Source organism: Chiloscyllium punctatum, chromosome 5 (genome assembly GCF_047496795.1).
Source record: "Chiloscyllium punctatum isolate Juve2018m chromosome 5, sChiPun1.3, whole genome shotgun sequence".
Lineage (NCBI taxonomy): Eukaryota > Metazoa > Chordata > Chondrichthyes > Orectolobiformes > Hemiscylliidae > Chiloscyllium > Chiloscyllium punctatum.
Genome location: NC_092743.1, coordinates 73,725,870 through 73,740,117, shown reverse-complemented (window position 1 = coordinate 73,740,117; position 14,248 = coordinate 73,725,870). Strand labels below are relative to the sequence as shown.

The following is a 14,248-nucleotide window of genomic DNA, read 5'->3' as shown; positions in this document are numbered from 1 at the left end:
AATAAAGAACCCCTACAGAACTCAACCTATCCAACTAGACATAATTATGCTGTTCTGAATATACACAACAGTCCTAATAAGCAAACTCCCTTTAAAATCCAGTATAAATGGAACACATGCTTACAGGTTGAAGTTGAAGGGCAGAAAAAGAGAGTGAGTTTCCACAGATCTCCCTGCTGAATTCCTCACCAGGCCAGACTGAAGTAAAACTGCTCAGCTCAGCTAGCTGGAGAGCTAACCACACTCCCCTTTCTTTATACAAGTCACTTCCAAAGCATGACCACTTTGGCCTGAAGTCTCATCTGTTTACACATAAACAAAATCCTTTTAATCCCTGTACCAAACCAGACTGATCGGAGTCTGGTCCAGTTTATTGCCCCCTGAAAAAAAAACAAGGACAGAGTCTCCTTGAGTTAAGGAACAGCTTTTAGAACAAAAGGGACTAGCTTTGTGACAGTAACTTCAGAGATAATTGATGGACGAGTAATAGTTTTCCAAGAATACTTAGATTCAGAAAAACCAATTGGAAAAGTGATTGGAAAACCACCATTGCAACACCCTTATTCAAAAAGGGAGGGAAACAAGAAAAATTTAATTGTAGGCCAATTAGCTTAGCGCAGGTCACTGGAAAAATGTTCCAGATGTAACTCTGAAGATGGACAAGGGAGATCCAGTGGATGTAGTGTACCTGGACTTTCAGAAAGCCTTTGATAAAGTCCCACGTAGGTGGTTAGTGAGCAAAATTAGGGCGCATGACATTGGGGGCAAAATACTGACTTGGATCGAAAATTGGTTGGCTGACAGGAAACAAAGAATAGTGATAAACTGCTCCCTTTCAGAATGGCAGTGGGGTACCGCAGGGATCAGTGCTGGGACCGCATCTTTTTACAAGATACATTAATGATATAGATGATGGTATTAAAAGTAATATTTGCAAAATTGCTGATGATACAAAGCTGGGTGGCAGGGTGAAATGTAAGGAGAATGTTAGGAGATTACAGGGTGACCTGGACAGGCTAGGTGAGTGGACAGATGCATGGCAGATGGAGTTTAATGTGGATAAATGTGTGGTTGTCCACTTTGGTGGCAAGAACAGGAAGGCAGAATACTACCTAAATGGAGGTAAGGTAAAGGGGCAGTACAACGAGATCCAGGTGTTCTTGTACATCAGGCAATGAAAGCTAGCATGCAGGTACAGCAGGCAGTGAAGAAAGCTAATAGCATGCTGGCCTTCATAACAAGAGGAATTGAGTATCGAAGCAAAGAGGTTCTTCTGCAGCTGTACAGGGCCCTGGTGAGACTGTACCTGGAATAGTGTGTGCAGTTCTGGTCTCCAAATTTGAGGAAAGACATTCTGGCTTTTGAGGGAGTGCAGTGTAGGTTCACAAGGTCAATTCCTGGAATGGCAGGATTACCTTACACTGAAAGACTGGAGTGACTAGGCTTGTATACCCTTGAGTTTAGAAGACTGAGAGGGGATCTGATTGAGACGTATTAGATTATTAAAGGATTGGCCATTCTGGAGGCAGGAAACATGTTTCCGCTGATGGGTGAGTCCCGAACCAGAGGACATGGCTTAAAAATAAGGGGTAGACCATTTAGAACAGAGTTGAGGAGAAACTTCTTCACCCAGAGAGTGGTGGGTGTGTGGAATGCTCTGCCCCAGAAGGTTGTGGAGGCCAAGTCTCTGGATACTTTCAAGAAAGAGTTGGATAGAGCTCTCAAGGGTAGTGGAATCAAGGGTTATGGGAATAAGGCAGAAACAGGATACTGATTGAGGATGATCAGCCATGATCATAATGAATGGTGGTGCTGGCTCAAAGGGCAGAATGGCCTACTCCTGCACCTATTGTCTTTTATCTATTGTCTAATCAAGCAGTGTCACTCTTGTTTCATGAAAGAGAAATCATATCTGACAAATGTATTATAGTTCTTTGAGAAGGTAACATGTAGAATAAACAAGGAAATAGTGGATGAAATATATTTGGATTTCCAAAGGGCATTTGAGAATGTGGGACTACTTAATAAGAGAACACTTAATGGTTTTGGGAATAGAGGATTGGCTAATTGAAAATAGAAAGCTGGGTTAAAGGGTTTTTTTCAGCAGGACAACCCTTAAATGAGTCAGTGGAATGCCACAGGGATCAGTGTTGGGACCACAATTATTTACAATATATATTGATGATTTGGATGATGGAAGTGAATGTTCTACACTCAAGCTTGCAGATGACACACAAATAGGTGGGAATGTAAGTAGTGATGATGACAGATGAATCTACAGAGGGATTCTGGTTAAGCACGGGTTAAATGAATGAGCAAAAACTTGGCAGTTGAAATATAATATGGGAAAATGTAAGGTTATGCACTATGGCAGGAAGACTAGAAGACCGGAGTATAATTTAAAGGGTGAAAATTTAGAGCAAGCCGCAGCACAGAGGGATTTGGTGCTGGATCACAAAAAGCTAGCATTCAACTTCAGTGAATACTAGGAGAGGCAAATGGAATTTTGGCCTTTATTTCAAAGGGAATGAAACATAAGAATAGGGAGATCTTGCGAAAGCAGTACAAGACACAAATCAGATCACATCTGGAATAGGGTGAACAGTTTTGATCCCTTATCCAAGAGTAGATATACTGGCATTGGAAGCCATTTAGAGAAGATTAGGTTGGATTCCCTACAGTGTGGAAACAGGCCCTTCGGCCCAACAAGTCCACACCGACCCTCTGAAGAATAACCCACCCAGACCAATTTCCCTCTGACAAATGCACCTAACACTATGGGCAATTTAGCATGGCCAATTCATCTGGTCTGTGGGAGGAAACCAGAGCACCCAGAGGAAACCAATGCAGACACGGGGAGAATGTGCAAACTGCACACACAGTTGCCCAAGGCAGGAATTGAACCTGGGTCCCTGGTGCTGTGAGGCAACAGTGCTAACCACTGAACCACCGTGCTAGATTATACAATTCACTAGATTCTGGTACCAAAGGATTTTCTTTTGTGGAGAAGTTTAGTAGATGGACTTGTATTCATTTGAACAGATGACCGAGAGGTTAACTTATTGAAACATACAAGATTATTAGAGGATTTGACAGAATAGATGCTGAGAGGTTGGTTCCCCTTGTGGGAGAGTCCAGAACTGGAGATGGTAATGAGGAGGAACTTCTCGGAGGGTAACAAATCTGTGGAATGTTTTCGAGGACTATCATGTTTGGCTCAGTAAGTATATTTAAAGCTGTGATAGATAGACTTTTAATCAGTAAGTGAATCAAAGATTATGGGAAAAGGCAAAGAAGTGGAGTTCAGGATTATCAGATCAGCCATGATCTTGTTGAATAACAAGGAGAATTGATGGGCTGAAAGACTATTTATGCTTCTAATGTCTTATGGTCATACTGTCAGTTAATCCATCCAGGTAGTAACTGCCATCAATGTCTTTTACTTAAAGTTTTCAAATGTTTTCTTAAGATCATGACAAGTTTAGATAATTATCTAATTTGTATGGGGTCACTTTTTTTGTAATTCTTTTCATCAAGGTTGAATTATTCATGCATTTGCACCCTGAAGTGGCATTGCATTTGAAGCATTTTGCCTCATCATAATTCAATTTCAACAGTTCCAACCAGTGGAAAGGTTTAAAGATGATGTTTTCAAAAATACAGGGGTAAGTCCTGCTAACAGTCATCCATTTTGGTGATAGATTTATAAACTGGGGAAAGGCAAACTCTATGAAGCCAAGGGATGTTTTGGAAAGTACACTGATTATAACTACTTGATGGAAAGTCAGTGGCAAATCCATGAGTGGCACTAAAAATCGAGATTCTGCATGCTCAGGTGCAGCCAAACAGTCAGATGCTGTAATATCTCCATAATGACTTTTGGTCAAGGTGCAATAGCTAACATTGATTACTGATCATAGGAAGAAGCTTGTACAGACTAGAAAAGTGATGACTCATCATAGAATTCAGATGGGCTAGCGTGTGAAATTCTGGTTATGCACCGACTTCTGCTAAAGTCAGCTGATGCCCAAAGGAACTATGTTATTAATCAGGAAGTTTCTGATGTCTCAGGAAATAACAGTGATGCATACGTGTTTATACATTTCCACATTGAAATAAGTGAGGCAACTGATAAACTGAGAATTGTGTGTGAAAATGTTAAAGATAAAGCAGAGATTCTATTTTTATAGTATTTTTAGCATTATACAATGTTCAAAAACATGGAGACTGTAGACCAATTGACATCAGGAAAATTAGGAGAAACGACAAAAGCAAATGGTGATGAAAATGATGACAAAAAGCAAAAGGCAGTAGAAAACCCAATTTTAATTATGCCATTGTGCTTAAAACAACTTGGATTGAAAATTTTCTCTTCCTTTTTCCCAGCAAAGTCTACATGGCATTTCACAATCAAATGATAGAATTCTATGAAATGAAACTAATTTTTAAAAAAAGCTGGTTGATTAGCAGCAGTAATTTTAAGCCTAGGTGAGTGGGTGAAAATCTGATGAATTTTAACGGCGTCCATATGCATCAAGCTGGTTTGTGCTCAAGCCTTGTCTCATTAGCAGAATTAGCCATGCATGTCAGAGAACAGATGGCCTTGCAGAGTGAAAGGAGTCATTTCCTTTTGTGTTTCCTTTCGAGCACTGAAACAAGGTTGTTTAAATAGCTATTGTACAGCGTAGACAGAGGAGATGAAAGTCTTATCTGCCTGTCTCATGGGGGCAGGGTGGTATTAAGAAATGTCTTTCTGAAAACAAAACAAAATTTCAGTACATCACCTCTACTTGACAGAGAAAACATATGATTTGATTTATTACTGTCACATATACTGTGATGCAGCAAAAAATGTTCTTTTGCATGGTCTACAGGCAGATCGTACCATACGCAGTGCATCAAGTAGCAGAACAGAGTGCAGAATACAGTGTTACAGTTAGAGAAGGTGCAAAGGGAAAGATCAACATTAACATTTGAGAAGCCCATTCAAAAATCTGATAAAAGCAGGGAAGAAGATGTTCTTGAATCTGTTCATACATGTATGTTTCATGTATTGAAACTCTTATATCTTATGCCCGATGAAAAAGGTGAAAGAGAGTATAACCGGGGTGGGAAGGGTCTTTGATTGTGTTGGTTGATTGCCCGAGGCAGCAGAAAGTATAGATGGAGTCAATGGATGGGGAAGGCTGGTATGTGTGATGGACTGGGCTGTGTTCATGACTCTTTATTGTTTCAGAGAATTTCCTTCACCTCTTAAGGAAGTAGAAGTGTTGTTATGCTTTCAATGTGGGTGGGCCAGGATGGATTGGTGGTGATCATCACTCCCAGGACCTTGATACTCTGGGCCATTTTCACCTCAGCACCATTGATGCAGATAGGGGCGTGCTCTCCATTACCCTTTCTGAAGTCAATAACTAGCTCCTTCATTTTGTTGACATTGATGGAGAGATTGTCATCTTTGCACTATGCACTAAGCATGCAATCCCTTTCCTGATTTCTATCTTGTCATTGTTTGAGATCCAACCTACAATGGTGGTGTAATCAGCAAACTTGTAAATGGAGTTGGGGCAGTATTTGACAACACAGTTATGAGTGTATAAGAAGTACAATAGGCAGCTGGGTACGTAGCCTTGCAGGGCACTGGTGCTGAGGATTGTCATGAAAGAGATGTTGTTGCCTATTCTTATTGATTGCGGTCTATGGCTCAGGAAGTCGAGAAACCAGTAACAGAGGGGTGAGCTGAGACCTAGGTCTCAGAGTATGGCGATGAGTTTGTTTGGAATTACAGAGTTGAAGGTGAAGCTGTAGTTAATAATAGAAGCCTGACCTAGATACCCTTGCAATCCAAACATTCCAGGGATGAGGGTCAGGCCAGGGAGAATGGACCTGTTGCATCGGTAGTCAAATCACAAACAATCAAGAAAAGGCTGGAGTTAATGTCAGCCATGACTAACTTATCAAAGCATTTCATGATTATGGAGGTCAGTGCCACTGGGCAGTAGTCATTCTGCATAATTTTTCTTTGATACTGGCATGATGGTGGGCTTCTTTAAGTAGGTGGAGACTTCAGATTGAACTAAGGAGAGGTTAAAGGTCAGCAAACATTCCTACCAATTGGTCTGCAAATGATCTGAGTGAATGACCAGACCAGTGGCTTTCTGTGGGGTCACTCTCAAGAAGGCTGATCTAAAATCTGTGGTCATGGGTTTGGGTGCATCTGAAGTTGTTGGGACAGGTGACATTATTTCTCTGACATTTTGTTCAAAATGAGCATAGACTGCATTGAACAAATCAGATATGGATGTATTATCGCTGAGCTGAAAATGTGTTGCTGGAAAAGCGCAGCAGGTCAGGCAGCATCCATGGAACAGGAGAATCAATGTTTCGGACATAAGCCCTTCTTTAGGAATGAGGAAAGTGTGTCCAACAGGCTAAGATAAAAGGTAGGGAGGAGGGACTTGGGGGAGGGGCGTTGGGAATACGATAGGTGGAGGGAGGTCAAAGTGAGGGTGATAGGCCGGAGTGGGGTGGGGGCGGAGAGGTCAGGAAGAAGATTGCAGGTTAGGAAGGCGGTGCTGAGTTTGAGGGATTTGACTGAGACAAGGTGGGGGGAGGGGAAATGAGGAAACTGGAGAAATCTGAGTTCATCCCTTGTGGTTGGAGGGTTCTGAGGCGGAAGATGAGGTGCTCTTCCTCCAACCGTCGTGTTGCCATGGTCTGGCGATGGAGGAGTCCAAGGACCTGGAGTGGGAGGGGGAGTTGAAGTGTTGAGCCATGGGGTGGTTGGGTTGGTTGGTCCGGGTATCCCAGAGGTGTTCTCTGAAATGTTCCGCAAGTAGGCGGCCTGTTTCCCCAATATAGAGGAGGCCACATCGGGTGCAGCGGATGCAATAGATGATGTGTGTGGAGGCGCAGGTGAATTTGTGGCGGATATGGAAGGGCCTGGGAGGGAAGTAAGGGGTGGGGGGGGGAGGTGTGGGCACAAGTTTTACATTTCTTGTGGTTGCAGGGGAAGGTGCCGGGAGTGGAGGTTGGGTTGGTGGGGGGTGTGGCCCTTTCGAGGGACAATAGACAATAGATGCAGGAGTAGGCCATTCTGCCCTTCGAGCCTGCACCGCCATTCAATATGATCATGGCTGATCATTCCTAATCAGTATCCTGTTCCAGCCTTATCTCCATACGGATGGAGTGGTCTTTTCGGAATGCAGATAGGGGAGGGGAGGGAGATATATCCCTGGTGGTGGGGTCCGTTTGGAGGTGGCAGAAAGGCTGGACATAGAGGTTGGTGGGGTGGTAGGTGAGGACCAGTGGGGTTCTGTCCTGGTGGCGATTGGAGGGGCGGGGCTCAAGGGCGGAGGAGTGGGAAGTGGAAGAGATGCGGTGGAGGGCATCGTCGACCACGTCTGGGGGGAAATTGCGGTCCTTGAAGAAGGAGGCCATCTGGGTGGTACAGTTTTGGAACTGGTCCTCCTGGGAGCAGATGCGGCAGAGACAAAGGAATTGGGAATATGGGATGGCATTTTTACAGGGGGCAGGGTGGGAGGAGGTGTAGTCTAGGTAGCTGTGGGAGTCGGTCGGTTTATAGTAAATATCCGTGTCGATTCGGTCACCCGAGATAGAAATGGAAAGGTCTAGGAAGGGGAGGGAGGAGTCTGAGATGGTCCAGGTGAATTTGAGGTTAAGGTGGAAGGTGTTGGTAAAGTGGATGAACTGTTCAACCTCCTCGTGCGAGCACGAGGCAGTGCCGATACAGTCATCGATGTAGCGGAGGAAATGGTGGGGGGTGGTGCCAGTGTAGCTGCGGAAGATGGACTGTTCCACATATCCTATGAAGAGGCAGGCATAGCTGGGGCCCATGTGGGTGCCCATGGCTACTCCTTTGGTTTGGAGGAAGTGGGAGGATTGGAAAGAGAAGTTGTTCAGACTGAGGACCAGTTCAGTCAGTCGAAGGAGAGTGTCAGTGGAAGGGTACTGGTTGGTACGGCGGGAAGGAAGAAGCGGAGGGCTTTGAGTCCTTCGTGATGGGGGATGGAGGTGTACAGGGACTGGATGTCCATGGTGAAGATAAGGCGTTGGGGACTGGGGAAGCAAAAATCATGGATGAGGTGTCCCGAACGTAGGTGGGGAGTTCTTGGACTAAGGGGGACAGGACCATGTCGAGGTATGCAGAGATGAGTTCGGTGGGGCAGGAGCAGGCTGAGACAATGGGTCAGCCGGGGCAGTCAGGTTTGTGGGTTTTGGGCAGGAGGTAGAAACAGGCGGTGCGGGGTTGTGGGACTATGAGGTTGGAGGTGGTGGATGGGAGATCCCCTGATGTGATGAGGTTCTGGATGGTCTGGGAGATGATGGTTTGGTGGTGGGAGGTGGGGTCATGGTCAAGGGGGCAGTAGGAGGAGGTGTCTGTGAGCTGGCGTTTAGCCTCAGCGGTGTAAGGGTCGGTGCGCCAAACTACTACCGCGCCTCCCTTGTCTGCTGAATGTCCTCATGGATGTATTATCGCCTGCAACTCTGTTCGACTTTACTTTGTAGTCTGTTATGTGGTGTAAGTCTTGCCACAAACAACAAGTATCCGTGTGTTTAGTATGGCTCTCAAGCTTAATTTGGTATAATCTTTTGGGGTCTCTGCTGGCTTTGCAAAGATCGTACCTGTACAGGGTCACCTGATTTGAACACCTCAGACCTGGCCTTCAGAAGGGAGTGGATCTCTTGGTTCATCCATGGTTTCCAGTTAGGGAACATTTGGATTAACTTCTTTGACACTTAGTCTGCTACACACTTACTAATGAAGTCTGTGATGGTAGTGACATACTCGTTAGGTTAGTCGCTAAATTCTTGAATATGGACCAGTCCATCAACTCTAAGCAGTCCCATAGAAGATCTTCCACTGCCGAGGCCAACACTGCCCTACTGCATGAATGAAATGTGTGAATGAATGGAAGAAAATCTGAAATGTGCGATCAAAACTGAGAATTCTTTGGCTCATGTGGTGTAATTAGTCTAGTTTCTATAGAAGATTCTATAGAAGTGAATAACAAGAAACAGCAACTTGTTCTTGGATTCAATTTTTGTTCTCTTTGTCCAAAGCTGAATTTGAGGACAGGAATCTTGGCCAAACATGGAGCAAAATTTCTGAAGTTCTTTTTCTGAACCTTGTCTTCAGGCTGAAATGTAGGCTAGAAGTCTGAACTGTGAGGGAAATGTTGAGTGGGATTTCACCAGAGTGACCCATTTATGACTAGAGTGTGGGCTCACCATTTATTTATGGAAGGATGATATGCTCTCAAATCTGGGTGGCCAAATTGAAAGCAGTAGTGACAACTAAATGAAGGAGAGGGTGTACACAGTCCCACTACAACAGTCTTACAGATTAAATAAATATGGCTTTTGCAGTCAGGCACCACTGGAAAGAGGTGGCATAATGGTAATGTCACTGTCCGAGCAATCCAGAGGATACGGGTTAAAATTCTGGGGACATGGGTTGTGGGGACATCCTATTGTGGCAAATGATGAAATTCAAATTCAATAAACTGGTCCCTGTCAAATGCAAGAACCTGAAGCAGACCTTATAGAGGTTTACAAAATAATGAGGGGCATTGATAGGATAAATAGACAAAGTCTTTTCTCTGTGGTAGAGGATTCCAAAACTCGAGGGCATAGATTTAGCGTGAGAGGGGAATGATATAAAAAAGACCTAAGGGGCAACTTTTTCATGTAGAGGGTGGTATGTTTATGGAATGAGCTGCCAGAGGAAGTGGTGGAGGTTGGCAAAATTGCAACATTTAAAAGGCATCTGGATGGGTATATGAATAGGGTTTGGAGGGATATGGGCCAGGTATTGGCAAGTGGGACTAGATTGGGTTGGGATATGTGGTTGGCGTGGACGAGTTCGATCGAAAGGTCTGTTTCCGTGCTGTGCATCTCTATGACTCTGGCAAGAAAATCCTAGTTGGCATCTATAACAAATCTTAATAGGCCACTTGCCACAGCATCTTCTAGGTCTATCTTCAGGAAATAGCCTTCAGTAAATAGTCATGGAAAAGGCCTATTTAAATATCAACTCACCTCTTACCAGCATCAGTGACACTTAAAATCTAGCCCATTGTTTCTATATAACAATTAAAGTAAACTAGCAATCTCACATGCTTTCCACAAATAATTCATTTTGGGTGTAATTCTCCATATCAGTACCATTTCACTATGGTGTATGAGATTGCTCTAAGTAAAAAATAAAATGTTGAATGGTGGCAATCTATAAATCCAATTATTTGTGGTGCAATATATACAAAAGAGGCACATCTTCCCTGATTAAACACAGAGCACACAAATTATATGGCAGTTTACCCATGTTATTGTCATTGTTTAGATAGTACAGAGAATACACATGGTCATGGTTTACTTAAAACTGGAACTCCTGCAGTTGAACAGGAACAGTTGTGATTGCTACTTGGCATACATTCCATCCACCAGTGCTTTCTCCCAGTGTTGATGTCATTGTCACGTCCTGCTTCCCACCTCTCCTGAGAAACTAGTGGTGGGAGAATGCACACATGCATCAGCAATTGGAATAGGTGTTGGTTGGACACATGCAATTGGACACCTGCTTGGTGACAGACAAGGACACAAAGCTGGGTAGAAGCATGAACTGTGTGGAGGAAGATGCAGAGGTGTTTCAGTACAATTTGGGCAAGACAATGTGACAAATAAAAGGCAGATGAAGTATCATGTGGATAAATGTGAGGTTATCCAGATTGGTAGCAAAAACAGGCAGCCATATTATTATCAAAATGGTGATACATTGGGAAAAAAGGAGGTGCAAAAAGACCAGGTGATCCTTGTGCACCAGTTGCTGAAAGTAAGTAGGCGGTGAAGAAGGTGAATGGTATTTTGGCCTTCATTGTGAGAGAATTTGCAAACGGAACAGGGACATCTTGCTGCAATTTGTAGAGGACCTTGGTGAGACCACACCCAGAGTATTCCATACAGTTTTGATCTCCTTAGCTGAGGAAGGATGTTCTGACTATGGAGGGAGCGTAAGTAAGATTTACAGACTGCTTCCTGAGATGGTAGCGTTGTCTAACAGAGAGACCAAAGGGTACACAGTCCTTTGAAAGATGTGACACAAATAGACAGGGTGATTAAGAACATGTTTAACACACTTGACTTCATTGCTCATACCATTCAGTATAGGAGTTGGGACACCATGTAGCTGTAGGACTTTTGCAGTACTGTGTTCAGTTCAAGTTGCCCTGTTTTAGGAAAGATGTTATTAAATTGCAGATGGCTCAGAAAAGATTTACAAGGATTTGTCAGGACTAGAAGCTTTGAATTATAAGGAAATGCTGGATAGATTGGGACTTTTTCACTGAAGCATAGGAGGTTGAAGGGTGACCTTCAGAAGTTCATAAATTCATGAGGACATTGGTAAGGTGAATAGCAAAAGTCTTTTCCCTAGCGCAGGGGAGTTCTAAATTAGACAGTATATTTTCAAGGTGAGAGGAGAACGTTTCAAAAGGGACATGAGGGGCAACTTTTTCACACAGTGTTTCATATGTGGAATGAACTGCCAGAGGAAGTGGTAGATGCAGCTACAGTTACAACATTTAAAAGATATTTGGACTGTACATGAATAGACGGAGGGGGATATGGTAAAAACAATGACTGCAGATGCTGTAAACCAGATTCTGGATTAGTGGTGCTGGAAGAGCACAGCAGTTCAGGCGCATCTGAGGAACAGTAAAATTGACGTTTCGGGCAAAAGCCCTTCATCAGGCTTTTGCCCGAAACGTCGATTTTACTGCTCCTCGGATGCTGCCTGAACTGCTGTGCTCTTCCAGCACCACTAATCCAGGAGAGGGATATGAGCCAAATGCAGGAAAATTGTACTAGTTTAGTTTGAGAAATTTGATCAGCATGGCCAAGTTTGACTAAATGGTCTGCTTCCGTGTTGTATGACTCTGATTCTATGGCAGGACCGTTGCATGAAGAGACATTGTAGTGTTTCAGACTAATATCCTTTCTCAGATAAGGAGACCATAATTGCACAGCTCTGCTGTCACCAAGACCCTGTACTATTGCAGCAAGACAGTCTTGCTCCTGTACATAAATCCTCTTACTACAAAGGCCAACATACCATTTGCCTTCTTCATTACCTGCTGCACTTGCATGCTTACTTTCTACTGTTTCTACAATGCAGTAGTAAAACACTGAAGACTAACTAACCTAAACTGTGTACTTATAACTAATCAGTTAGTGAAATAGAGAAATATTAACTACTTACTCTTCAAGCACTTTCAGCCTTTCCCCTTTTTTGAAGTTCAAGTCATCTGTATGGTTTCCTTCATATGGATACAAGGCAATAACTATTTTGCCATCAGTCTCTGTCATGTAAAGATAGAAGGCATTATGTTAATTTGAGTGCAAAATCAAAACAGAATGAATGAGGTTTTCAAATTATTCTCAGCTCTTTGTAAGTTACCTTCAAATTTCTGAAACTTCTGGCCAGGTAATAGATGAGAATCCTGGTTTGAACTCTGAAACAAGGTTCATATTTAAGTACTCAATGTAAATATAAAAATATACATCATAATCTCAACTTATATAAGCACATTCCTGATCCCACACTACATCAATTTAAAACATAAAAATTAATTAGCTTTATTTCAATATATTGCAAGTTACCATCTACGCACTACTCTATTTACCATTAAAAACATAGGAGCACAACTATATTCAATATTGTAATTCAGTTGTACTTTGTCTTCGTCATTTCCTATCGTAATACAATTTTGACAATACAGCTCAGGAAGAACATTTCATCCTTGAACAAGGTCCAGTACAGATTCACTAGGATGATACAGTGACTTAGGTTCAGGACTTGTTGCATACACATAGTTGGTATTTCCTTGACTGTGGGCGGCACGGTGGCAGAGTGGTTAGCACTGCTGCCTCACAGCGCCAGAGACCCGGGTTCATTTCCCGCCTCAGGCGACTGACTGTGGAGTTTGCACGTTCTCCCAGTGTCTGCGTGGGTTTCCTCCGGTTGCTCCGGTTTCCTCCCACAATCCAAAGATGTGCAGGTCAGGTGAATTGGCCATGCTAAATTGCCCCTAGTGTTAGGTAAGGGGTAAATGTAGGGGTATGGGTGGGTTACGCTTCGGCGGGGCGGTGTGGACTTGTTGGGCCGAAGGGCCTGTTTCCATACTGTAAGTAATCTAATCTAATCTAAAAAAAGATAGTCTCTGACTGAAATGATTAAAATGTTAAAAGGGATTTGATGGGGTAAATATAGAGAAACAATTTCTTCTGCTTAAAGAATCAAAAACACTGGAACATAATTTTAAAATTCAATTACTCTTTCAGGATGGAAATCAGGAAGCTATTTTTATATTAAGAATAGTAGAAATCAAGAATTGCCCAGCAAAAGGCTATAGATGCTTAAGTATTTTTAGAGAGCAATGAACTTCAGTTGCACGAAGGCTTCAAGGACATGGAGTTAAGGCAGTTAAATAGACATGAATGAATAGCTCAACCATGATTGAACTAAATTTTAGAACAAGCTCAAGAGATTGAATAACCTACTTCTGTTTCATAATTATTTAGGGAAAAGAGAAACCAAGTAATAAAGAAAAACGATCCCTCAAGTCAAATGCTGGAGGACAATGCTGTTGTCAATTGTTCCAAAGACTGCAGAAAAGTAAAGGGGAGATAGCGCTTCATGCTCAGTCACAGAAGGTGTGATTTATAATGAGCTTAGGGCAGAATCATAATTGAGACAGAGATAGAAAGCAGATTGAAACATTTCAAACATGGAGTCACACATAAGATGACAATTTGTTAAAGTTATTTGGGAGATGAAAATGGAGGTCAGAGATGGAAGTTAACTTGCAAAAGCAGATGGATTGAGATTTGATTAGATAATATCAAGGAGGGAGAATGGAAGTTTCAAAATCCAAGGACAGAATCATCTCTAAGTAACCATTAGATTAGATTCCCCGAGGGTGGAAACAGACCCTTTGGCCAACAAGTCCACACTGACCCTCCGAAGAGCAACCCACCCAGACCTATTCCCCAACATTCACCCCTGACTAATGCACCTAACATGATGGGCAATTTAGCATGGCTAATTCACCTAACCTGCACATCTTTGGACTGTGGGAGGAAACCGGAGCACCCGGAGGAAACCCACGCAGACATGGGGAGAATGTGCAAACTCCACACAAACAGTTGCCCGAGGTGGGAATTGAACCCA

At 43.0% G+C, this 14,248-nt stretch overlaps 1 protein-coding gene across 2 annotated transcripts in view; it reads right to left on the bottom strand.

The window, feature by feature from the left end:
- lyn (LYN proto-oncogene, Src family tyrosine kinase) overlaps positions 1–14,248 on the bottom strand; it is a 119,797-nt gene that overhangs the window by 84,588 nt on the left and 20,961 nt on the right. For both annotated transcript variants that reach the window (XM_072570555.1, XM_072570556.1), the window contains exons 4-5: positions 12,476–12,530; positions 12,278–12,377 (exon numbers count right to left, since the gene is read on the bottom strand). In XM_072570555.1, the coding sequence (XP_072426656.1) occupies positions 12,278–12,377; positions 12,476–12,530 (155 nt within the window). The remainder of the gene's footprint in view (positions 1–12,277; positions 12,378–12,475; positions 12,531–14,248) is intronic.